We start from the raw sequence: 24,159 nt of genomic DNA on the forward strand, positions 1-24,159 counted from the left end.
ACAGATATCTATTCTGAGTTGTGTGTTGCGAAAGAGTACCTCAGAATTCAACATTTGATTGCAACTATATAAGTTTCTAACTGTTGAGTCATGCTCGAGATCTTCATACATTTGAAGAATGCTGCCGTCACGTCAAGAATTCAATTCTAATGTACCTCTATCTGCATTATAATGACCTTAGACCTTCTACTTAAGCATCCATACCATCGAGTTCAATCATCTTCCTCACTAACATGATGACCTCATCGTCCTTAACATTCATCTCTGGGCTCTCAACCTTCTTTGCAATCAACTCATCAACCATTCCTCTAAGTCTAGCCAGCAAAACACCGATACGCGCCCATCCTCGAAGTCTGAGCCATCCGTCAACAAGTAGACCTCGACCAAGAGTGTCGAGTTCGATAGGACCCGAGAATAGTAGGAGTGTGTATGCATTGAAGGCTGTTTGATATGTTAGCGAAACCGAACAAGACTTGCAACATGAGAGGGGATATACGTACGTGTCAGGTCCCGAATGAAGATCTTGCTGGTTGAGATCAGACTGAAATAAGCCATATACGCAGCATTCCCCGAGAAACCCTGGCTTCCAAATAACGTACTGCTTGGGTGAACAAACACGCGTCCATTTTCTTGGTTAAAGTACTTGATCGACCTTGCCTCAGGGTCCAACTCCACGGCACCAGACATTGAACTTGCAAACTTCTTGTCGGGGTACTGGATGCGAGCGATCTGCGGTGTGAAAGCCGCAGCAACCAGCGCTCTCAGGAGCTGGGATCCATCAGAGCTAGCTCCACGTGCATGAGCCTCGATTGTCGCTTCTGAGGGCGACACGATACCAATCTCTCCCAGGGCTGTGTAGTACTGTGCGCGCGTATTGGAGATGTCCGACAAGGTCTGGAAATTGAGAAAGTTCTCTTCACACCATGATCGTATCTGACGATGGGGTATGTGGTCCTGCATCATGAAATCCCACTCCTGGAAGGCCTGAAGATCAGTTAAGAGATCCCCATCACCTCTGTAGAACCTCATACGAGCCTCCTTCGCTTCGTCTCTCTTTTCTTGTGGAGAAACGAAGGGACTTCTTGTGCTCAGAATCGCTGCAATGGTTACGCAATCATCTAGACAGCCGAAGATGGCACCAAACACCATCAGCTTGCCGCACCGAAGGTCAGCTGGGAGCATGGCAAGCTGCTGACCCATAGCTGTAAGCTCGTCACCATCGAGTGCTCCCATGCGTCGCAGGAGCTTCATAGCTCCATCAATAGCAGTCGCGTCAGGAGGTGTTGGAGACCTGCCAAGGAACCCGGCAACATCCTTCATTCCCATAGCACGAACTGAGAGACACAACTGTTCCAGTGGAACACGGCGAATCTCTGGCTCAGGTCGTTCGGGCATTTGTTGTTCGAGATTTTGCGTAAAGAGTTTGTAGCATCTGCCCTCTTGAACTCGGCCAGCTCGACCACGTCGTTGCTTACAGGCGGCGCGTGATGCCCACGTTTCCTCGAGCTTGCGCATGTTGTTTTGCACATCGAAGCTGGTCTCCTTGACCTTTCCGCTGTCAACTACCACAACAATGTCGTCTATTGTGATGGAAGTCTCTGCAACATTGGTTGCGACCACGACCTTTCGCTTTCCTGGAGGAGCACCAGAGAACACTCTTTTCTGCTCGCGTGTCTCAAGCGAAGCATGAAGTGGCAAAACATGAAGCGAATTAATAGCTTTGAGTGCGCGACAAGCTTGGTTGATCTCACCAACTCCAGGGAGGAAGATCAGAATGCCACCAGGTTTCTTTTCGTAGGATAGCTCGAAATCAACGGCCTTGACCGTCTCAACCAGCAGGTTGTAATTGATGCGATGACCCAATTTTTGGATAACTTTACCCAGAGTCTCTCCGCTGATGAACTCCGAATCAGAGCTTTCGACTCCATATGCGGTCATACGGATCACATCGTCCAGATAGTACTCGTCTACAGGGAATGTTCGGCCTGCAATTTCGACTGTGCCCACGCTGAGTCCCTCCGAGGCAAAATATCTCTTAAAAGTTGCGGCATCAAGTGTCGCAGACATCAGAATTAGCTTGAGCATATCCTTCTTGGCCTTCATGACATCGCGGATAAGGTTGAGTAGGAAGTCAGTATCGAGACTACGCTCGTGTACTTCATCGATCACAACATGACTGACATCCGCCAAAGACGCCACGACATCTTCTACTCGCCCCCCTGAGGTTTGTAATCGCCTGAGTAGAACACCCGTCGTCACAAATGTTATTTTTGTATCTTTCGATCTCCGAGATTCACCCCGAATAGCATATCCCACCTCTTCGCCCACGCGTGTACATCTTTCTTCCGCTACACGATCCGCAAGGCCAAGTGCTGAGATTCGTCGCGGCTGGGTAACAATCATGTTTGCACAACCACCAAGACCTTGCGAGTACAGATCATCCAGGATAAATTGCATAGACTGTGTTGATTTACCCGAACCTGTTTCTCCACTGATGATAGTGACATGGTTGCTTCTGACGGTACCGATTATGGCTTCTCGCATCTGCCAGGCAGGGAGACCCTGACGCTTGGATACCATGTTCTTCAAAGATGATGACTCTTGTCGTCGAAGCCATTGCTCCCGGCTTTTCTCATCCTTGATCCATTTGATCATTTTCGGGGCGCGTGTACTTCGTTTGTTCTGTGCAATAGCCGCAACAGGTTTGTACTCGGCTGCAGCTGAGGAGACGGCCGAAATATCCACCAGCTTTCCAGGCTCTTCAATGATGCCGTTGATGTTCTGCTGGATCCAGTCCATTGCCAGGTAGATCTTCATTGGCTCATCACGCAAAGACTCATCGATATACTCGAGTGCTTTTCGAATGATGCTAAGCTTGATATAAGAAGGAATGTTGGCCACGATCGAGAGAATCAAGTTGGCAGGATAGGTAGCTGGACGTCGAACCTGAAAAGAGGCATCGACGGTCTGCTGCCCATTTTTGACAGAATCGAGCTTGATGCGAATGACGTTATCGCCTTCACGTTCGAAACCCTCCCCATAGATTGCCTCAAGACTCCCAACTTCTTCTTCCCACTGTTCCTCGGGTGAGCCCAAATCCAAGAAGTCAGCACCGGCGGAATCCTGAGATTCTCTGGGAAACAGCAAATTTTGTAAAGTCTCTGCGGCTTTGTCCTCATCAACCCCTTGCTCATCCAGCACCCTTGTAGCCAGCTCAAGTGAGTAACCTGCTTGAGCTAGTCGTTTGATGATGCCCTCTCTTCTCAGATTCGTAGCCCCAACCGACACTCCAGCCGCATAGCTCTCTGGCAAGGCCCAACGAGGAAGATCATCTTCAGGGACGTGGATGAGAAGCCACTCGAGCGTCTCTTCTCGATCTTTGCAATATTCGACTGCCTCTTCCACATGGCTTTTACGGAAGCTGAGCTTGCTGAGTTCAGAAATAATAGCATCTTTTTGAGGATTCGACATCTGGACACCATTTGGGTTCCACTTGACGCCGCTTCGCAGCAACGTCTCTAACTGTGCTCTTGTCTTCTTTCCCATCTCAACCTTGGGCGCAGTGCTCCACCCCTTCATGATGTTGGATGATCGACTGTCTCCTTTACCGGCATTGCTCATAAGGACCAGTCCAGAAGCACCAGGCATGGCAGCGGCCTTAGCCTTAGCGGCCTCAATTTCTTTCCTCTTCTTTTCTGCGGCAGCCTTTGCCTCTTGACGCTCTTGAAGTGATTTGAACGGGTCCGGTTCATACATCCAGGCCTTGCCTTCTTTCACATCTTGGGTTTTCAGGGCCTGGAAGTCTTTCCATAATGACTTGTGCTCTGGTGGGAGAACCGTGTGCTTATTCTGCATGCTACACACTCTGAAGAGGGCATATGTTGCTGCGGCATGCTTGGCTTCTATTGCCGTAGGGCGCATGATCAGATGCTTATGAGTTGCTGGAATCTTGAAGGGTTCTAGTTTGGTGATTTGCTGGGTTTTGGGATCCTTGGCGCTCATAGTAACCCATACAGAGAAACCATCAGGGGTCTTCTTGGTATCATAATCGGGTCTTTCCCATTTCTGTTTCTGGCAGTACTCGCTGAGCAGGTTTACTGGCAGCTTTCCTGTCCATGAAGAGCCGCCGATGAGCTGCTTGACCGTAGGTTTTGGAGGGCCCGAAGGAACTGCTTCAGGAGTAGAAGTGCCACCTTTTTGGCCCTTTTTTCCTTTCCCTTGGTCTTTAGGTGGCGCAGACGGCATGGGATCAGAAAGGTCTATACCGCCACTGGACTTTCCCTTGCCTTTTTTGACCATTTTGAAAGGACGTGGTTATTGGTCGTGTTGTTGTAGAATTGATATGGGAAATGCTGGGTTGGTGATCGATTAGTTAGTGGAGCTCACTCGACACACAGTAATAATTATCAGCCGCGGAATGTTCTTGATGATTATAAAAGGCGATGTGATAAATACGGCTCGGAATATAGTGCCAGGTGTCAGTATTCATATCTTATCACAGCCAGTCTCCCTTTTTCTAGAAACTGCTCGCAAGAGCTGCAACATCGAAAGAAAGGGATGAGTTGCCGCATGGCCAAGTAAAATCACTTCGGGGGAACAAGAAATATATCTTGATTCACACTGTGAGTCATGTGGACCAGTGCTAGTATATTACAGTACGTATTCTTTTACATGTACGGACCTTGTAGCCCCGCTATTCACACTCAAAACCTTTCGGGGGAAGACTCTGATTATGATCTATATAGGAAGCTCAACGAGAGATGCTTTGGGTGGATTCGAACGCGAATAGTTTCCCTTCTCATTTAAGTACGAGGAAATGACTCATCTTCATTCGACACCAATCTACAGTCAGAAAATCATTACATGTCATCATGCCTGGTAATCATGAGTGAGGGGCAAACACCCATCGTATTCTTTTGGATTAACTACGGTCTCTGGCTACCCTTGAACCAGATTCACCACCACTTGGCAGCGAATTTCGTAATTTCGAGCTTCATCGTCTCAGAAGTCCTGGTGCACTAGCATAGGCTTCTCCAAGGCATCCGTCCTCGATTGACGCTGCCTCTCACTCCAGCGGTCGTCCTGCGCAAGTCCCATGTGCCTAAACACCAACCATCATGATGTCTTCAGCGTATACACGTAAACTCGTCGGCGTCTGTAGAGTCTTCTCATGAGCATTCATGACCGAGAAGCCAAACGCACCGCCGACTCCGCTCTCGTCTTACTTCATCACTCTCAGGCTGGAGCTTTCAAGCTACCATAGGGCCTGTAATCTGAGGGGGTGGGATTTTCCCTCATATAAACCTTCCAGATACATTAAAAAGACGCGGTATGGGGTGTGATATCATGGGGATGGGGGTAAACGACAGTCACATAAAACTGTTCCGGGGGAAGGGGTGTCGTGATGGTGCTATGTTTTGGGGGGGGTTGGGATTGCTCCACATTCTGGATTTCCTATCGAAATTCTCAATCCGAACCGGCGAGCCTTTTACATGTCCATGGCGTCGCTGCCCTTGGCAAAGTCGAAACCGCCTGAGGGAGCAGCACCGTTGGTACCGAAGCCGAATGTGCCGTTAGGGCCAGCAGGTTGTTGGGCCATACCCTCGTCGGCGTTCTCCTCATCGTCCGAGAAGTACTTCTCGATGATGTTGTAGGCCTTCATGTAAATCTCCTCGTTGGCGTTGTTCTGGCAGTCGTGGATCTTCTCCATGCCACCGCACTCCTCAATGAAGAGAGCATACCGGTTGATGGAGTCGCCAGACTCACCAGCGGCCTGCTTGTCAAGGTCACCGATCTTGAGGATGTTCTCAAGGCCGTCCAGCGCAACCTGAATAATCTTGTTATCGGGGCAGCCAAGTAGATCGCACAGGGGCTTGATGCACCCCTGAGAAACCAGATAACGGATTTGCTCCGGCTTCTGCAGACCACCGGAGGTGGCGTTGCTAATAGCCCAGCAAGCCTCCTTGCGGGTTTTAAGGTCTCCGTTCTGCAGGAGATGGATCAGAGGAGGAACAATGTTGGCATCAATGACGGCCTGGATTTGGGAAGAGTTGCCGGCAGTGATGTTGGAGATTGTCCAGCATGCCTCCTTTCGGATGCCATCCTTGGTAGAGCTCAGAAGAGACAAGAGGCAGGGTAGGGCGCCGCAGTTGATAATAACCTGTGTTTGAACGTCGTCACCGGTAACGATATTGCCAACGGAGCGCAGGGCGGGAGTCTGGACGGACGTAGAGGCGTGCATAAGAAGCTCAACCAGTCGGCGAGGAATGCCAGCCTCAATAACGGCCTGGATCTTGTCGTTGGATCCATCGGAGAGGTAAGAGATAGCCCAGCAGGCATCGATGAGGACCTCGTCATCAAGGGAGTAGACGAGCTTGGACAAGACAGGAAGAGCGGGGGCAATCTGGTAGCAAGTTAATTCGCGCTCGTTTTCTTGTTCTCAAATGTCAACTTACAGTAGTCCAGTCAGGCTGGGGGGTCTTGCCACGGCAGAAGTTGCTAAGTGTCCAAGTAGCATTGCGGAGCATGCTAAGCTTACGGCTATCGCCGAGAAGGTTAAGAAGAGGCTTAAGAGCACCGCAGCTGAGGACATAGTCACGGCAGTGAGGGCTATCACCAGCGATGTTGCCGAGGGCCCAGACGGCCTGTTCCCTGACATCAGGCTCGGGGCTAGCAAGAAGCTCGACGAAAATCGGGACAGCGCCAGCCTCAATGACAACCTGTGTCTGAGTGGCGGAGCCGGATGCGATGTTGGTCAGAGCCCAGGCAGCCTCGAACTGGACCAGGGTGTGAGGGGATCGCAAGAACTCGACAAAACGACTAACAACGCCGGTCTTGATGACCTCCTCGATCGGGGGGTTGCGCTCCTTGGAAAGAAGCTTTCGGAACTTGGTTGTGGCCTGAATCTGCGAATCGATCTGGTCCGAGAAGACACCCTGCACCATCTGAGGAAGGTCCTCATTCAACTAGAGACAGGGGTTAGCAAATGCTTACAAGAGATACACAGCCAGGGCCGTGCTATTCGCAGCGATGCATGACAGCAACAAGACGGAGAGTGGAACGTGAACGTAGCTGCACCCGTAGCCTGCCTTTTGCCCAAACCCGCCAGAATCAGAATGTGGGGTTATTTGAAGTGTATATTTTCCCCCACATCAGAGGCAGACGGGAGGGACGGGGCGAAGCGAAAGCGACAAGAGATTTTGCGCAAGCAGCAGGCGAAACCAGCATTTCTTAAGGATAATCCAAGGGTCGAGAAATAGAAAAGCACATACCTGGGACTCGGTAGGAGCGGACTCATCATCACTATCAGGGGCGGCACCGAGAGAAGCACCAGGGCGGTTCTCACCGGTTCCAATACCTCGACGCTTGGCCAAGTTCTCCTCACGCTTGGCCTTTCGAATCTCGACTTGCTGCTCCTCGCGACGACGACGGAGCTCCTCAGGCTTGAAGGTATTCTTGGCCTTGAACTGAGTTCGGCGATGCTCGGGAATGTATCGCTCAGCCATGATGACTGCGATTGTTTTGGTACGAGGGGGCGTTGGTAGGTGAACAGTAGCAAATTGATGTGCGGGGTGAAAGATGCACAAAGGGTTCGCAGAGAAGAAGATGGAAAGAGCTCAGCGTCTAGGGAGAGAAGACTTGCTCTGCAACGTAGAGTAGAAAATCCAGCAAGGAGAAGAGGATGAGGAGAGGGGGGAAGGAGAAAGTTTTGTTGTTGATGTTGATGGAGAAGAGAAGTCTTGGGTCTGGGTCTGGGTCTGGTCGGCCGGGGACTAGGAGGGCGTCGAAATGATTGACCCAGGCAGTGGGCGAGTCTTTCTTTGGACTTTGGGCCACTGATTGCCTGCTACACCCAAAGAGAGACCGCTTCCACCGTAGGGGCCCCAGTCGAGTGATTTCAGCCTCAGGCAGAAACCGCTCCGCAGGCTGTTAGTTCAGCACCGTGCAATCAAATCACCTTCAGCTCTGCAGACCTAGACATGAAAAGAGGGTTCTTCTGTGAATGATGTGGGTAAGGTTAATCTAGAAGAGAACAGGTCATTGTTTTTATCCACCTGGAGACCAGGTAATGTAAACAAAGTAACTACCAGTGAACGAATATTTCACGGCAATCCCTTCGCCATGGCTTGGTGCCTGAAACTCAATAGACAAAATCTCTGTGACCTGACTCGTCTTGCCTCCCTTTTGAATATTGAGGCACACATTGAGAAATCTACAGCTAAAATTGCATGGTGTAACGTCTAGCTCTCTGTTCACACAAATATCCCACTAGGTCGCCACTGTGCCGTTAACGTACTGTATAATGAATCTTGGAAGTTGAATCAAATCACATGCAGCATCACGTGTTGTCGCGGCTACGTTGATGGAGGGGTAAGCTCCCCTGACGCGTCAAGGCCCAAGGTGCTGTATTAATCGCGTCCTACAGAGCCGTTCATTATCCGTACCTTGGTAGTTGACGACGCATTGAGCATCCATATACTGCCACTAACGCGATCTCGAAAAATCGTTTATTTATCGAAATTTCGCCTACTATCAATGACCATCCATTCGTGCTGTTCAAGCCTCCATTCGTTGCTTCACAGCAGAAACAATGCCTCCCACATCTACATCAACACTTCCAGGATATGTCACCATTCGTGATATCCTGGATGGGAAGATTGCAAACGGGGCTTTAGTCAATGTGTTCGGCCTTGTTTCTGATTTTCGTGACGCTATTCAGACAAGAAAGACAGGTGAGAATCTATCTATTCCTACCGTTGATTATGTTATCCAACGCATCTAGACTGCAAATGTCAGGTTCGGCTCTTCGACTCATCCGTAGATGATGATGGTTCAATTGCCTTCGACATCTTTCGTCCGAAAGAAAACCTACCGAATCCCGGCAGTGGTGATGTAATGCTAATCCGTCAAGCAAGAGTGAGTTAGCTAAAACATTTCAAAATGCTTGTATTGACGGTCACAAAAGGTTCAATCATATGCGTCTGGTGGCCCCTCTCTCTTGAGTAATTACAACACGAGGATCTCACAATATAAAGCCTCCAAAATACCGAGAAACCCCGGCGAAGCTTCATGCGCTCTATGTCCACCAAGTGGCCCCAAAGATACACCGCCAGGCGATAAGGAGAATGCTTTCGTGTCTGCAATGTATCACAGCATTGACAAGAGTCGATTACCTAATGAAGAAATGTTTGAGACTATGGTTGTTGCATCACGGAACGTCAAAGACAAGTTCAAACTACTTCAAGATGTCCAAGAGGGATGTTTCTGTGACATCGTCGCCCAGGTCGTTCGGCCACCCCACGATGGCGGTGACAAGATGACTTTATGGGTTTCCGACTATACAGAGAACCCATTTTTTCATAACTTTTCTATCGGCTTCGACGAATCTTCTATTGGCCGAGATGGTGATCCATTTGGCTACACCGACAAGTTCACCATGGCTGCTAAGCCATTGGGCTGGCCGGGTCCTTTTGGGAAGAGATGCATTCAGATCACATGCTGGGAACCCCATGTAACTGCAATCCGTGACCAAGATATAGGAACTCTCGCATGGGTTTTGATCAAAAATTTGCATATCAAACTAGGTCACAGTGGTGCCAACCTGGAGGGATTCTTGAGAGAAGATCGTGAGTCCCATGGACCAAAGATTGGTATTCGTATGGTAGATTCGAATCCCGACTCAGAGAATTTTGATCCGCGTGCAAAGGAGGCATTGCAAAGAAAAAGAGGATACGAGCGCTTAAGACAAGGGCAGGCCAGAGAAATCAAGGAGGCTTTGAGAGCCGGACAAAAGCGCAAGCATGGCGTAGAGTCGAAATCGGAACCAAAAAAAGGCAACTCTAGATCGAGGCGCAGTGAAAAACGATCAAAAAGCAAAGCCAACAAACAAGGTGAGGGCAGAGAGCCTACAGAACAGGGTGTGGTCCCTTTCGTGGACCTAAACATTCGAGGTAAACTCGCCTGAGCTCACAGGACTCCTTAATACAGCAGCTGACGAACTTTTAGTGAAATGCGAAAATGAAGACAAGCCGGCCAGTCTGATTGCCGAAATCACAAAACTTGTCCAGCATGAAACTACTATCGATGATGGTCTTGTAAAACTTCCTCTGCCCTTTGTGAACTTGAACTACAGAGCAAACGTTCGAGTTGTCGACTTTTCACCATCAAACCTTGCAGATTTCGCCTGTCCAAAGAAGGAATCAGAGTATGATGACCTTTCCGATGACGGTGAAGAGTCGCTGTCCAACAGCGAAACTGAAGCTGAAGATGGACAGCCAATCCAGAGAACGCTGGATGATTTCTCCAAGGTGCGAAACTGGGAGTGGCGTTTCTTTTTGGAGCTTGAAGACGCTGCAGTCGCTGAGAAACATAAGAAGCAGAGACTTTGGGTGGCAGTCGACAACCAATCTGCTCAATTACTTACTGGACTCGATGCATGTAACCTGAGACGAGATAAGCAGGCGCTGGTAACCCTCCGCGACAAGATGTTTACGCTCTGGGGAAATCTGGAGGAGAAAAAAGTCGCTGCTCAGGAAGCGGCAAGAAAGGGAAAGCCTCCAGTTGATAGCGACGATGAGGATCAACGGCAGCCCGAGCCAAAGAATTTCGGCAAAGCGCAACTCACAAACCGGGCATTTCCATGTTGCGTAAAGCAATACGGTATCAAAGTTGCCGAGCCAGAACCGTCACAAGCCAATGCAGGGAATGGGAAACGCTGGCAGAGAATGTTCCAACTCTTTGGCGCCAGGATTGTTGGAGAATAGTTTGTAGCAGACAATCAGGTCTGGTTGTGGTATTTAAGACGAGCTCAGTGACGATGGACCGTGTTTATCAGGCGTATAGGGAAAAAGTCGTGTTCAGGTCTTGATCTTACGGCGTTCACTGGCAAGTTTTGTCTCAGATAGGAGTTAAAAGCGATTAGACCGAGACGAAGTTATTCTGATTTTGCAATGACTATAGATGTTTGTACACGCAGTCTTTTGACGCCCTAAATTCAGGTCCTCTGCCGCATACCCAGACTCCAGCATGTAAGTTCAAGGTGACAAGAGACAACATACAGAAACGAAGAAAATAAAGGAACCATCCGAAACTATACCACCCTATTCACAAAATGGAAACAGATCACGCATATCATTTCCGCCGAAGGTCGCAATAGTTATGTATCCACCATGTGAGAGGTCAAACTCGTCGTGTCTAATCCCCTATAACATTATCGTCTGATTCGTGAGCTGGTCGTTCCGCTTCTTCATCTTCATTTTCGTCATCGTCTTCGATTGGATCATCCTCAAGAAGACCCTTTGCGCGGAGATCTTCTCGGGAGCCCTCCTCTGGTGGCGGCGTGTCATCAAAGATGTCATCCTCGTCATCCTCTCCAATTACAACGGCTTCGCTAAGCTGGGCCTTCTGAGGTTTGGCGCTTGTTGGAGCCTGTGCGTGGGCGGCCTTTTTTCTTGTCCGCTCGGCCAACTTCTCTTCGTCTAGGTAGGTAACGACTTCTTTGAAGTTGTTGCCAAGTTTATTTTGGTTGCGAAGAAGACGCCGCCTTAGCTTGCCTCCGTGTGAGCCCTTATGATCCACCAGGCGAGCAGTAATCACGAGGACATATTTTGCGGTGAGTTCGCACAAAGCTTTTTCGGCCTTGAGTTCGGCAGTAAAACGCTCTTCCTCGGAAAGACCCTCGTCCTCATCCTCATCCTCTTCGTCTTCATCATCAGCCATAGGATCTTCGTCTTCAGCTGGCTCATTTAGGGTTTTGTCCTTCTTTATCTTCTTGGCATACTGTTTTTCGGTGCCGTCAAAGATAGCAATCAACTCAGGAATGAGGCCGGATTCGATATCTTGAATCAATGTCTTGTATTTCTCGCCGTTCGAGGATTGTGACTCAGAGCTGGACGAAGGCCGGAGTTGATCAATAGTTGGGCGTAGGGTGGCGAAGGTAAGGTGAAGGTCACACAGGCTGCCAGTAGCGAATAGTCTCAACTGGTCAATGGCGGCGCGTGATGATAGGGTTTCAATAAGATGTCGGCGGAAAGTCTGGCGAAGTGCCGATAGTTGATCAAGCTCAGCATCTGCGATACTGCCAGTCGTTGACAGGAGCCTGGAATAAGCCAGCGTCTTCCACATAAAGTAGAACTGGCAGGTCTTGATCGCAAATGAGACCACCTCATCCTCGAGATCATCAATGTCTTGGTCATCGAGAGGCTCGTACTTGCCTCGATGAACAATATTGGCTAGTATTTGAATGGCAGGGTTTGTTGTTGATTCGGATGAGTCTCCGTCAGCCTCCAGGACATCGATACAGTCTGAAATGCTCGCCAGCTTGCTGATCTTGAGAAGAACTGTTGACAATTCTCTGAGAGGTGCCTCGCCTAGATTACCTCTCGACGAAAGCTCATAGGTTTTGTCAAAGTTGTGTAGAGAAGTGATGACAGTTTCCCACAGGTATGACAATTTATTGTCTGTGATTTCCTCCAACTCTCCATACTGTCGCGAATGCAACAACGCCGCAGTTGCTTCTGACAAAACTCTCTTATCGTCATGTCGGTTAAACTGTGTGACGATTTCGTCGAGCAGCTTTTCGTATCTGTTTGTGTTTTGACGTAGTTGCTTGAAGATTTCAAGATCGAGAAAATGCGCCAGGCGAAGAACAATCGCGGCTGTGTCTGGTTCTGCTCCAAACTTGCTTAGAAGAGGGGGGATTACAATGACCAGCTCGGCTGCTGTATCTTCGGGGCTTATTCGCACATCCTCGGCTTCTTTGCCTGTCTGTGGCTTCTTTCTTGATCTGTCGTGTTCAGGCGCATGTGTCAGGCTGGATTTTACTGCTGAGCTCAATACATCCAGGAGTATCGATTCTTCCTCGGTAGTAGGTGCAACAGCCTTCTTGAATGCAAGATCTGGGTTGTTTCCCTTGGATCGCGATTTTGAACTCGTTGTGTGATCAAAGAGCAAATATCCTGCCAAGAGTGTCCACTGCTTGATCGCGTTGACCTTCTCGAATAGAACTTGGGCTGCCAGCGAGATCCTGGTCTCTGGAACAGCAGACTCCAAAAGATCAACCGCAACATCTAATCCCAATATCTGACCACTTTGGTGCTCCTCCTCGATCTGATTGTCATAGATAGCAAGGGTTTCGGCAAGGCACTTTAGATCAATCCATTCCATACGGGGGGCGTCAACAGAAGCCTTCTTCCCGCGGGGTATGTCCTCCGTAGCTTCAGAATCACGCAGGTCCTTCGTCTTTTCACTGATAGCGTCCTTAGTGCATGCGACGAAGAACCCAACAACCGCCTTTCGAATTCTGAGTTCATTGTCAAATATGAGCTTCCCAATAGCGTCCACCTCTTCGCCTTCTAAAAGGTCTTGGTCGCGGAGGACGTCAATAACGCCAATTGCTGCGACGCGAACGGCGACATCGGAATCTTTGCAGGCCATTTCAACTAATCGCGGGCGAAATCTGTCAATAAAGTGGCCCAGCTGCCCGGCGTCTCTCCGAAAGACTTTGGTAAGCTGCTTTAAGACCTCGAGACGAGTGGGTGCATTGGTATCTGACAGCATCCAGCCAAGATACCGGAGGTAGCCCGGCTCAAGGAAGATGACAGGCAGGGAAATGATCCAGTTCCCGAGTGCTTCCACACACTCAGTTCGAATCTTGGGATCGACATCTCGGTAACGATGCACAAAAACAGTGTCGAAAAACGACTGAATGGCATCAGCGCAAGCTTTGCGATCTTTGTTGGTCTGTTCCTTGTCACGCTTTTCTGTACTCTTCTTGAGTCTGTAGTCAAGGTCGTTGGCTACTGTGACTAGCGCACTTTGGACTGCCAAAGATATAGTGGTTGCGGTATGGCGGAAGGGTCGGAGTGATGATGAGGACATGCTAGCAAGCCATGTATGCAGGTTGTCAAGAAATGTTTCGTCTCTGTACATGAGACGACCTTGGTGCACATCAACGATGAGGCATTCGAAGAAGGAAATGAGTACGTCTCGGAAGGATCGTGAATGTTTGGTTCTGGAGATGAGAGGATAGTCGGTAATTTGTTGCTGTAATAATGTCAGCAAGATTTCCATGGCTAGAGGCACGATTGAGAATTGTAATACCTCTTGGTAAATGCTCTGAAGATCTGCCAGTCGTCCTGCAACGTTGTCCAAGTCTAAAACATCGTCTTCTGTGATGAGTTGATCACAGCCAGCGCATTGAAGGATGCAGTTCACCAAATCAGCAGTGGCTGCTACTGCGTTTGTCTTGTAACTAGCCAGCCATTCTTCTGCCACCGATTTGCTAGAATCACCCGATCCGAACAGATGGGCTTCGTAGTGTCAGCATGTAGGAAAGCACGCAGGAAGAGAAAATTGAGCCTACAGTAGAGCCCATGCCCTTTCACAGCAGCGTCTTCAATGCGAACACTCTTCTTAGGTCTGCTCGGGAGACTTTTGGCTGCATGGGTCACTCGCGCAGGCCGCAAAGGCTTGGAACCGTTGATCTTGGGCTTTTTGGCTGAAGGCTTCTTTGCGCGACTTGTTTGCGACGACTTCTTTCTAGAGCGCGGTGCAGGATGGTCTTCATCGCTGTCATTGTCGGGCTCGTTGCTCATCTCCTCGTCTGAATCGGGCGCTTCATTTTCCGCATCTTCCTCTTCGTCCTCTTCTTCGTCGTCCTGATCGTCTCGCTTGCGCTTTGGATTTGTCGATTGAGTTGCAGTATCAGGAGTAAATTTGGTGGGTGCCCTCACGACGCGTCCCGATCGGCGACGCGTTGTCGCATCAGGATCTGGAGACGGGCTCGCGTTATTGTCCATGGTGTCTCTTGGGGGTGGCCGCGATATCGGCATTTGAAATATCAATGTCTGGTGGTTAAACCCTCGATGCGAGGGTGACAATGGTGTTTTTAGCCACTTGGCGCGTCGAATGTCGCGTGGAGTAAGTAGAGTGCAAATGGGGATGGAGATGGGGATGACGGCGCAAGCTGTTCTGGAAAGTGGGTGGGTGGTGCCACTTTTCTTTGCCACGGGTGAACATCGGAGCAGTAGCTAAGGTACCTCACCTAATCTTCTTAACGAGTACCGGAGAGTCCTTACATCTTTACGATCAGCTTATGTCTCTAGCATCCATCTGACTTGGATACATGTGGTTGTTTCCATAGCTTCATGATATCACAATAGAATTGTGATTTTTATAAGAGCCAATTAGCCTGACTTCACGTAGCGCCTTTGGGGCTTCCCTTTCTGCCTCTTACAAGCCACGCTCAAGCTTGATGTACGGTATAACCCCACGATCCCAGCTGATGTGGGGCCACAGCCACTGTGTTGACCAACGATCTCTTATCTCTTATCTAATAGTAGAGAACCTTTGACTCGTGCCTCAGTTTCAACTAAGGTAAGGTATTTATTTGTTAGTCAAGGTGCGTCAAGATGGAGACGCAGTCTGTCGTTACTATTGCCTGCGCCCAATCAAACTTTCGCTGATTCTTGGACTTCTACCTTTCACTATCATCGCAACATGGTTCCAGAATGGACTCGCCCTTTCCTCCCTCATCCTCCTCTCCTGGCGATGGCCGCATCGTCGTTGGCCTGCTCCCTGCCGGCGAGAGCGGTCTTGAGACCATGACTTATCAGTATCCTTTGAAATTAATATCCCCGGCTCCTTCGTCTAACCAGCCAAGCACTCTCGTTTTCCTGTTATCTTATGGAGGGGGTCTTGTTGCTGGAGACGGTGTTAATCTGACAATACACGTCAAGCCGCAGGCGAAGCTCAGCATCGCTACCCAAGGTCACACAAAGATTTTCAAATCGCCTACAGCCGACGTCATTACAACTCAAAACTTGGACGTTACTATAGACGATGATGCTTCTATGTGTCTCCTTCCGGACCCTGTCCAGCCGTTCGAGGATAGTGTATACGCCCAGAAGCAAATATTCAAGCTCAGAAGCCAAGCGTCGCTCTGTCTCTTGGATTGGGTCACCCAAGGGCGTGTAGCTCGTGGAGAGAACTGGAGCTTCAGGAAATGGACAGGACGGAACGAGATATGGCTACAAGATTCTGAAACAACTTCGGCTGACAGACTTCTGGTACGAGACTCAATCATCCTATCGAGAGATGCGAGTAAGTCCGTGGGCCGCACACTACCAGAAATGATGCAGCATATGGCGATATCAGGAACTCTCATATTGCGCGGATCCAAGACCAAATCGTTGGGGGAATTCTTTCAGGATGAGTTTGCTGCACTTCCTCGCATTGGAGCCCGGGACTTCCGCTCACCAGAAGCGATGGCGCGAGGCATCACAGATGTTTCTAACTTCGAGCGTTGGCGATTACAGAGACTCAAAGAGGAGAAAGAAGGTGGTGTCCTCTGGTCTGCAGCCAACGTTCGAGGGTGCGTGGTTGTCAAGTTTGGGGCAAAAACGGTTGAAGCCGGAAGAGAATGGATTGGATCAATGATTATTCAGGAAGGGAGCATTGCTTCTGAATTCGGTGACAAAGCACTGATGTGTCTTCGATGATACAAAGCCTTGGCTGCCATCACATGAAGAATAGGGACGTGTTTTTTCCGGCACTTTTGAGAAGTATACCGATTGGATATGCACAGTCAATTAACGACACCATGTTGCCAGATTTAGAAGGCACATCGGTACATTCTTTGTCTAATTGTTGCAGATGCGGGAACAGTGTGGCTGGTGTATAATTGTATTCTTCATTTTGAGATCGCCTTGGTTTACCAAAGCTTGGGCACCGCTTGAATAGCGACTCGGCCGTCCATTGTCCCCAGCCAATGCGAAGAGACCGCGGCTGGTAGGATTTCATATCAAGCTTGCGCAAATCGCTGAACACGCAAATGTTTCTCTTACGCCGGCTTTGTATATCAGCTACACAATTTCCTGCATCTCTACCCCTAACACTATGAATACCGTGCTCCTCGGCACTAACTGATCGAAAGGCACCACCATTTGCATTATGATGGAGCCTTGTCCTAACGGCTTCATTCCATTGAATCGTCTATTTTTCTACTAATAAACATCAAGCCGGGAGCTAGTCGCGCCTGTCACACTGTCTATCAATCATTCGTCTGCCAATACCATTTGTATGAAAGAAACCTAACTCATAATGAGAAGAAAGTTCGAGATTGGCTTAGAGTTAGATACATCCTCGTTGGTTACATATTACCATGGAGACTGCATGGTCCCTCAAGGAGGTGCATATGATGGCTGGCCACAGAAGAACTCGTTTGAGGTATACGGGATAAGTTGTAGTGATGACCCTGACCGCACCCCCCTTGGGACATCGTGTGAACAGATTGCTACGGTATGCTGCTCCTCCTAAACTTCAGTATGAACAACGTTATCGCATTAGGACCTGTAAGAGGCGTCCGATAGGCCTGAGTCTCGATACACCCCGCAATCGAATATGGTCTTTTTCGAATACATTCCCAGCCGCCACCCAAAACAAGGTCTTGTTCTGTTTTGTTTGCGTGCTTTGGAAGGAGTCTAGTATTTCATTGAGCATAGTAATAAAAGTTGGAACCTGGCAGTATAACAACACCGAGTGAGGGGAAGTGTTTTACTTTTTGGTACAAAAGAATGACTGCTTCACATTCATAAATTCACATGACAGCATGCCGAATTTGAGTATGTCCTAAGCCAGCATTAGATGCTGGCCAATAGGAACTCGGCTGGATTTCCATATTGGGAAACGATGTGTTAACGGAGCACCGTCTCAACTGATATTCTCCTATAAAAACAGACATGAGATTAAGTTGGGATTCTCAAGCTTTCTAAAGAGTCGACAGGAGTGAAATGGTTTCGAAAAATGGAAAACTCGACGCTTGGAGCAAGACAGTATATGTTGCCTGAATATAGGCATTGTTAGTAACTGTTCTCCATACCAAACATTTTGCCTATCTGTAGAATACCTACCTATATCTTGTATGTAACGGTGATTTTTCGCTAGTTTGTTTATTTAAAACCATGAAGTAATAGGAGAAGGTTTAATTTGCCTTGAAATCGACTATCCCACCCTCAACTTCATTAACGTTCGTAACAGCCTCAATTGAGATGCTTGTTATTCAGTCCTAACCTTGATTGATGGGTGATATTAATCCTTTTCCTAGACTAGGCAATACACAAGTACTTTCCTCTCCTTTAGCAAAATCTTAGGTAGCCTTGATAGACTACCTACCTCCTTACCTCAGGTATTATATCAACCTTGAACAGATGGATAAGTAGGCGGTGAGTACTAGATGTCTCACAAATGGCAGAATTCCATCGTCCCCCACCATTCCGGACCCCACTATTGAACTTTCGCATTGCGACTCAGGCTAAATTTTTGAACGCTTCATCTGCGACTGAAACCTTCGATAACGACAATTACTACCCGCCGCCTACATTGACTCTCAGCCGGTAAATCATAACCATAATATAAACAACATGAACCGTGGTAGGGCAGCGGCCCGGGGCAGTCGGAGAGGTGCGGCCGCAGCAAGTTCACGGGCAGCCGGCGAAAGCAACGCCGGCTCGTCCACTCCAGCCGTTGCAGATACTCCAGGCAGTGCGACTCCAGTACCTCAGAGTATAGCGACTACATCAACCCGTGGAGGTGCTACCACTCGGGCGACAAGAGCTCCTGCAGCTGGTCGCTTCCGACCCAAGAACATTCGCCGAGATGAAGCAGAACGAGACAGTCTTGCCCGACAGGAGGAGCAGAAAGCCAGCGAGAGAGCAGCAGATGAGCGTAAGGCGAGAGGTCGTTCACGTTTCAGGAGTAAAAGGAGCCGTGGTGATGCCATGGGCAGAGGCGGTTTTGGTCGAGTCATTTCGGGAGCCAGCGGTCCATTCTCCTCTGGTGCAGCAGGTAAGCCTTACCTCCGAGATATCAGGACTCAATTGCAGCTTTCTAACTGTCACAGGCTCTGGCGGGCGTGGAAGCGGTGGTTGGTTCGGCGGTGGAGGAAGTGGTGGTGGTGGTTTTGGGGGAGGTGGTGGAAAAGGATTCAAATCGGATTCGAAACCTGGCTTCGCTCAGGCGTCACGATCTCGCGAGGCCCGAATCAATGCGGATAAACTCCACGTTCATACTCCCGAAGAGGATCTTGATAGCGAAGACGAGGCCATGATCGAGGCGCTCAATTCCCGCGCCGTTAGCGTACTTCCTATGGGCATATACCGACGAGAGCATAAGGATGAGGGCGTCATAGTGGCCACCACAGCAGAATTAGAAGCCGCGGAAAATGCTCAAGCTATTCCTCCCACCCCTTCAAAGGAAGAGGAGAGCCTTTGGGTGGACGGCGACGCAGACGAGCCTCTTTTAACGGACGAGAACGCAGAGGACGGTGGCATCTGGAAGAATAACTCGAAAACGCCAGTCATTAAGAAGGAGCCCGGACTCGACGACTCCATGGATTTGGATATCGAGGCAAAGACCGATGCAGGAGACAAAGACAAGCAGGCTTCCGAAACACCAGCGCCACAGACCAAGAAGCCAAAGCAAGACCCAGAAGAAGCCATGATCCAGACAGATCTGGAGATTCTCGCTAACGAATTGGGTGCTGTCGAAATCTCCGAGGGCGAAGACGGCAAAACAGAAGGCCCGAGCAACAAGGATGGTCGCATGTACTTATTCCAGTTCCCTCCTGTCTTGCCCCCTCTAAAGCCAATTACCCAACCCAGCTCCATCAACAAAGTCAAGCCTGAGCCTGGTGAGGGCGAAGACAATGTCTTGGAATCAACACCAGCCGCCGCTGACACAGAGCCCGTGGATCTTACCAACGACAAGAACACTACAGGATTTAATGTACCCGGCTTTGAAGACCCCGAGCAGAAGGCTGGTTTCATGTCCAGCCTGCTATCAACAGGCGGTATGGTAGGCCAACTAAAAGTACGCAAGTCAGGCCGTGTAGAACTGGACTGGGGTGGCAGTACTATGGAACTGAACCCTGCCACAGGGATGAATTTCTTAACAACGGCCGTCATCATTGAAGAGAATGACGAAAAACCTCGTCCGGGGGTTATTGGTGGAGAGAGTATTGGAATGGGCAAGATCATGGGTCGCTTTGTACTTGCGCCAAAGTGGGATGATGAGGAGGATTGGGAGGTCTCATCCGAGGACCTAAGGATTGAATAAGGACCATCCCACGGCCATGTGCTGATTTATGAGCACCATATCAACCCTAAAGACATGTCACAGATACACTTGAAGACGATGACTGAGCAAGAGTCGCTCAGCGAAGAATAAACAAAGATACCCAAACTACACCATCAAGCCTTTCATGATTATAGAGTGTGTCATGCCTATCAAGCATGTACAGTCTATTAGGCGTTCTCAAGCATGTGAACCATCGGTATCAATGTTGATGATGATGAATGAGTCAAGAAAGTTGAAGAAAGCGTTGTAAAAATGCTTGATTATCATAAACACATTAGAGGCTAACAAAACCTGTGAACCTTGTCCAATGCGCCATCTATCAGGCCCCTGTTGACTCGTAGCCTTTTACTAACCACCTGCTGCCTCTCCTTTTAGAGGCCAAACCCATTGTGGCGAACCTTGTTGATTTTGCTTCCCTGTATGTTCCAGCCCAAGCCTATTCCTAACGCCTGTTGCTCCCTTTCCCGAATGAATACAAGTACAAAATAGTCCCCTGTAAGATGTCGTTGTCGCGACAGAAAAAGAGAGGAATAGCTATATATCTGGCTCTTCCATCTCCGTTGGGTATCATATCATAATTCCATTCATCTGCCTCTGCCCCTGATATTATCGCGTTCGAGTTCTTGGCTGTATGCCTCGAGGTCGTGGATTTGGTCGAAAGAGCTAGAAGCGGAGCGATCATTCCGACTTTGCCAGGACGATGGGGGCGAGCTATTGCCTTGTATCACCAGGATCTCGCTTTTAACGATGCTCGCTTGACCAGGTGAGATAGGGCCGTCGGCCACGTGTCGAGGAGGTAAGATTTCGATATCGTTTGGGTGTGACAGGGAGTTCGTGTTGTTTTGTGATACCATGTTGGTCAGTGAGACATCGTCAGGGCCAAAGCCTGGCATAATCAAAATTCCGGGCTTGGAACGGTTTGCGTTTGATCTGACAGCAGCAGAGTGGCCTGTGCCATAAGTGTTTTCGGTCGATTCGAAGCCTCTGATCCTCATAGCACGAAGAAGTGGTCGGATGGTAGCTAGACTTGATGCAACAATAGCGACACCCGGTTCTATCAGTGTCCAAACCATGGCATCGGTTCCAGCAACTTGGAAAAGTCAGTTAGGCGAAGACTACATACCCGGGCGCTACTCACATAGAATATCTTCCGTATCAGTAAGATCCGCAAGGAATCGTAGGCGTACAAGGGTCGCGACACTGGCACTTGATGGTATGTTAGACGAGGTTCTGAACAACGAGGAGAGCCAACTCACAATATACCTAGCCCCAAAATTGCAATAACAGTTGCCTTTGCTTGCTTGGTCATCTTGACCGACCACAGCATTGGGATTGGTAGAAGGGCCTATCGAGCGTTCAGTATTGTGCAGCAGCTTAGCAGATGAGACAAGTGTTTCACTTACGTAGAGCCAGTCAGAAACGACTGTCATAACACTTATGGCATAGGCCGCTGAGACGATCTGGTCTGCACTCACACAAGTACCGTCTTTGATCCTGAAGTCCCACTGCATTTCGACTGGTTTGCACTGGAATAAGTTCCAGAAAAAGAGAACTATACTCCAGATGCTGATAATAGCTAGACTGATCCAGATAATCCAGACGTAGACCCGTTTGACACATAAACGGAGCAAGAAGACACCAATGCTGAGTTTTATGAACATCATGTCCAAAATATAGGTCGCTGTTGCCAAAGCCTGCCACTATAATGGAGTAAATATCTGACCAAGACTGGGTGTCGATGGAGAAGAGGATGCCTACCATAAGGGCTTGAACTTTAGCCTCATCGGGTTTGATGGCGTCATTGTGCTTTCCGATTCCCTGCTGGACACCTTCAAGGATGAAGGCACATGATATCGTGAAGATGATCTATCTCTTGGTGAGTGTTGTCCTATGTAATGTAACGAGGAATTTACCTGAGCAACGAGCATAAGCCAGTCATCGAGCTGCAAACTTTTCATCAAGACAGCCCTTGTATAGGTGCGCAGCCCGACAGAGAACCAGCTTAGTGTCAAGAGAGTGATCGCTGTTGCGACCAAAACAGACCCGTTCTCTTCATGAAGGTCAATATCTTTATTAGTGGCCATGGCGCTGCAGCGTCACGAACAACTTTTCGAGCTCGAGCATGGCCCAGTCCTCAAAAGCCGTGGGAGAATCAAAAGAAAAAGCTCAAAGTTGAAAGAAATCAAATAAATTCACAAAACAGAATTAATGGGAAGGACGCAAGGGGGGGCTCACTATGAGATATATCTCACAGCTGCGAGTGAATCACACATGCTAGGATTGCACCAACCGACCCGGCGGATCTGATCAAATGCAGGGCAAGGGTCTCCAACTCATAGCCGGCGATGGGGGGGGTGTCAAATTGAAGTTGATGTATGTAGAGCATGGGTGTGATACGCCGGATGCAAGGTACCAGACCTGCCACTGACCGAGAAGAGAGAGAGGGTGTGAAGCTGATGTCTTCAAGCACCCTTGCATCTTACCGTCTTGAAGACCATTTTGAGGCATGTTTCTAGCCGAATTCTTCAAGCCACTAGCTAGCGGGAGGCGATGTTGCATCCGCAAGTCTATGGAAATTCTGCAATAGGCCATGGAGGGAACGGTGCATCTGTCAAAGTCCTGTTTGGTCCAGCCTAATTGCAGGCAAGGCTGGTGAGGCTTCGCCAGACCAGGTTGTTTGTCGAGGCGATGGCGTCAATCCGCGCATGATAAGCAGTAACATCATATTGAGCAAGCTTGTACTGGATGACACAGTCAAGCTTTGCATACCAAGAAGCAAACCTTGAGTCACCAAGATGGTACGTAGCGCAGATGTTGGAGATGGTTAGGTTTGGGAAGAAAACAAGCGTATTGTTTGAACCAAGTGCCCTGTTTAGCGTTCCGGAGCCAGCGGCAACTATCTTTCCTTAGTTGAACGCCAAACATCGGGGTTGGGAATACTTACAGTTAGGACTTAATAGAGTTTTTGGTAACTTGACCAAATCAAATGCACATCTTGAACAGTCCCAAGCAAGGAGGTGAACAGAGACATGCTAGCATGCGCAATCATACGACAAGCAAACAGCTCAGGTTGTGGGGTCTCAAGTCTCCCTGTTAGCCAATTTAGTTGAGGCTCCGAGGGTTAACTTTGATCAAAGATAGTGAGAATAGAAAGATCTTCGGTCTTCTCCACGATAAAAATCAGTCGCTAGACTCTCCCAAGATGCTCTCCCGATAGTGCGAACCCGAAGGTATGGTAGGACGTTCTGATGATCCGCACTTCACTGCGGAACTACGGTTTTGGTTCAGCCATCGTTTCAGTATCAGCTCGCAGGAAAGTCTAGACTAGTTCTAAATCCCTGTCAAAACCTGACATTTGGGGCAACCAAAGACTGCATCCTTGTCTGCGAAGAATCGGTCATTACAGCTCGCAGTAAGCCACCTATGAGGCCTGGCACTGAATACGGCGTCTCTTCTTAATTTCCTCTGGGCTGAGTCCGCCCATAGATGCATTAGTCGCTTTTGAATTGGACTTTTGAGATCACCATTGGGAAGTGGGGAGACGTTGAAGCACAGGGGCCTGGCGTTCATCAGCCCACCTCGCTTCCAGCATGCCTATCAGCTGTAGCCTGTGAGTCCCTTGTCGATACGTAACTAGCATGAAGTTCATGAATATCAGTAGGCGACACGCGAGGGTTGGCATAGTGGGAGTGAAACAGTGGTGATTCGAGAGCAATTTGCTGGGTGCGTCAAGGTATTTCCGTCCATGATCCATCTCACAGGCACAGCATGGTCAGTTTCCCGAACCAGACACGTGCAGCCCCTGTAGTGAGAACCCATGCCCCTGTACATCTTCAGTCTTGACGGGTTTTTGGTGTGACCATGCCAGAGCAAAAGGCCAAAAATGCCTGTCGGTCATCAGCTTCGCTAGCGGTTTATCTCCCGATGATTCCGATTTGTGTGTGTGATCCTGGCATGGTAGCTTATTGCGGCTATTCGTCTGATCATCTCAGGGGATTCAGCGATAGAAGATTTATAGATTAATGT

General features: G+C 49.0%; 7 protein-coding genes across 12 annotated transcripts; 3 read left to right on the forward strand and 4 right to left on the reverse strand.

Annotated features, from left to right (window-relative positions):
• Positions 1-38: 38 nt before the first annotated feature.
• FOIG_02925 (uncharacterized protein) lies at positions 39-4,596 on the reverse strand. Its single transcript, XM_031200409.1, has 2 exons — positions 501-4,596; positions 39-441 (listed from the first exon to the last, which is right to left on the reverse strand). The coding sequence occupies exons 1-2, from the start codon at positions 4,297-4,299 to the stop codon at positions 191-193; spliced, it is 4,050 nt and encodes a 1,349-aa protein (XP_031070177.1). The 5' UTR covers positions 4,300-4,596; the 3' UTR covers positions 39-190.
• Positions 4,597-4,645: 49 nt separating this feature from the next.
• Positions 4,646-7,845, reverse strand: FOIG_02926 (uncharacterized protein). The gene is made up of 3 exons (XM_031200410.1): positions 7,272-7,845; positions 6,456-6,965; positions 4,646-6,403 (listed from the first exon to the last, which is right to left on the reverse strand). The coding sequence occupies exons 1-3, from the start codon at positions 7,503-7,505 to the stop codon at positions 5,489-5,491; spliced, it is 1,659 nt and encodes a 552-aa protein (XP_031070178.1). The 5' UTR covers positions 7,506-7,845; the 3' UTR covers positions 4,646-5,488.
• A 553-nt stretch (positions 7,846-8,398) lies between these two features.
• On the forward strand, positions 8,399-14,083 carry FOIG_02927 (uncharacterized protein). Of its 2 annotated transcripts, XM_031200412.1 has the most exons (6): positions 8,399-8,732; positions 8,783-8,916; positions 8,966-9,950; positions 10,006-13,199; positions 13,263-13,504; positions 13,562-14,083. In XM_031200412.1, exons 1-4 carry the CDS (start codon positions 8,591-8,593, stop codon positions 10,761-10,763), a joined length of 2,019 nt encoding a protein of 672 aa, XP_031070180.1. In that variant the 5' UTR covers positions 8,399-8,590; the 3' UTR covers positions 10,764-13,199; positions 13,263-13,504; positions 13,562-14,083. The 2 variants fall into 2 exon arrangements, with proteins under 2 accessions (XP_031070180.1, XP_031070179.1); XM_031200411.1 differs by having other exon boundaries at positions 10,006-13,504.
• On the reverse strand, positions 10,370-15,168 carry FOIG_02928 (cohesin complex subunit SA-1/2). Of its 2 annotated transcripts, XM_031200413.1 has the most exons (3): positions 14,363-15,168; positions 14,101-14,309; positions 10,370-14,043 (listed from the first exon to the last, which is right to left on the reverse strand). In XM_031200413.1, exons 1-3 carry the CDS (start codon positions 14,829-14,831, stop codon positions 11,194-11,196), a joined length of 3,528 nt encoding a protein of 1,175 aa, XP_031070181.1. In that variant the 5' UTR covers positions 14,832-15,168; the 3' UTR covers positions 10,370-11,193. The 2 variants fall into 2 exon arrangements, with proteins under 2 accessions (XP_031070181.1, XP_031070182.1); XM_031200414.1 differs by having other exon boundaries at positions 14,101-15,168.
• A 178-nt stretch (positions 15,169-15,346) lies between these two features.
• Positions 15,347-16,910, forward strand: FOIG_02929 (urease accessory protein). Its single transcript, XM_031200415.1, has one exon. It carries the CDS (start codon positions 15,510-15,512, stop codon positions 16,497-16,499), a length of 990 nt encoding a protein of 329 aa, XP_031070183.1. The 5' UTR covers positions 15,347-15,509; the 3' UTR covers positions 16,500-16,910.
• A 1,394-nt stretch (positions 16,911-18,304) lies between these two features.
• FOIG_02930 (uncharacterized protein) lies at positions 18,305-20,404 on the forward strand. The gene is made up of 2 exons (XM_031200416.1): positions 18,305-18,843; positions 18,899-20,404. The coding sequence occupies exons 1-2, from the start codon at positions 18,420-18,422 to the stop codon at positions 20,110-20,112; spliced, it is 1,638 nt and encodes a 545-aa protein (XP_031070184.1). The 5' UTR covers positions 18,305-18,419; the 3' UTR covers positions 20,113-20,404.
• FOIG_02931 (uncharacterized protein) lies at positions 20,325-23,521 on the reverse strand. Of its 4 annotated transcripts, XM_031200417.1 has the most exons (6): positions 22,047-23,521; positions 21,892-21,999; positions 21,537-21,833; positions 21,390-21,478; positions 21,272-21,339; positions 20,325-21,223 (listed from the first exon to the last, which is right to left on the reverse strand). In XM_031200417.1, the coding sequence occupies exons 1-6, from the start codon at positions 22,215-22,217 to the stop codon at positions 20,718-20,720; spliced, it is 1,239 nt and encodes a 412-aa protein (XP_031070185.1). In that variant the 5' UTR covers positions 22,218-23,521; the 3' UTR covers positions 20,325-20,717. The 4 variants fall into 4 exon arrangements, with proteins under 4 accessions (XP_031070185.1, XP_031070188.1, XP_031070186.1 ...); XM_031200420.1 differs by having other exon boundaries at positions 21,537-21,999; XM_031200418.1 differs by having other exon boundaries at positions 21,892-23,521.
• Between the last annotated feature and the right edge of the window lie 638 nt (positions 23,522-24,159).

The sequence above is a fragment of the Fusarium odoratissimum genome, assembly GCF_000260195.1.
Source record: "Fusarium odoratissimum NRRL 54006 unplaced genomic scaffold supercont1.3, whole genome shotgun sequence".
NCBI lineage: Eukaryota > Fungi > Ascomycota > Sordariomycetes > Hypocreales > Nectriaceae > Fusarium > Fusarium odoratissimum.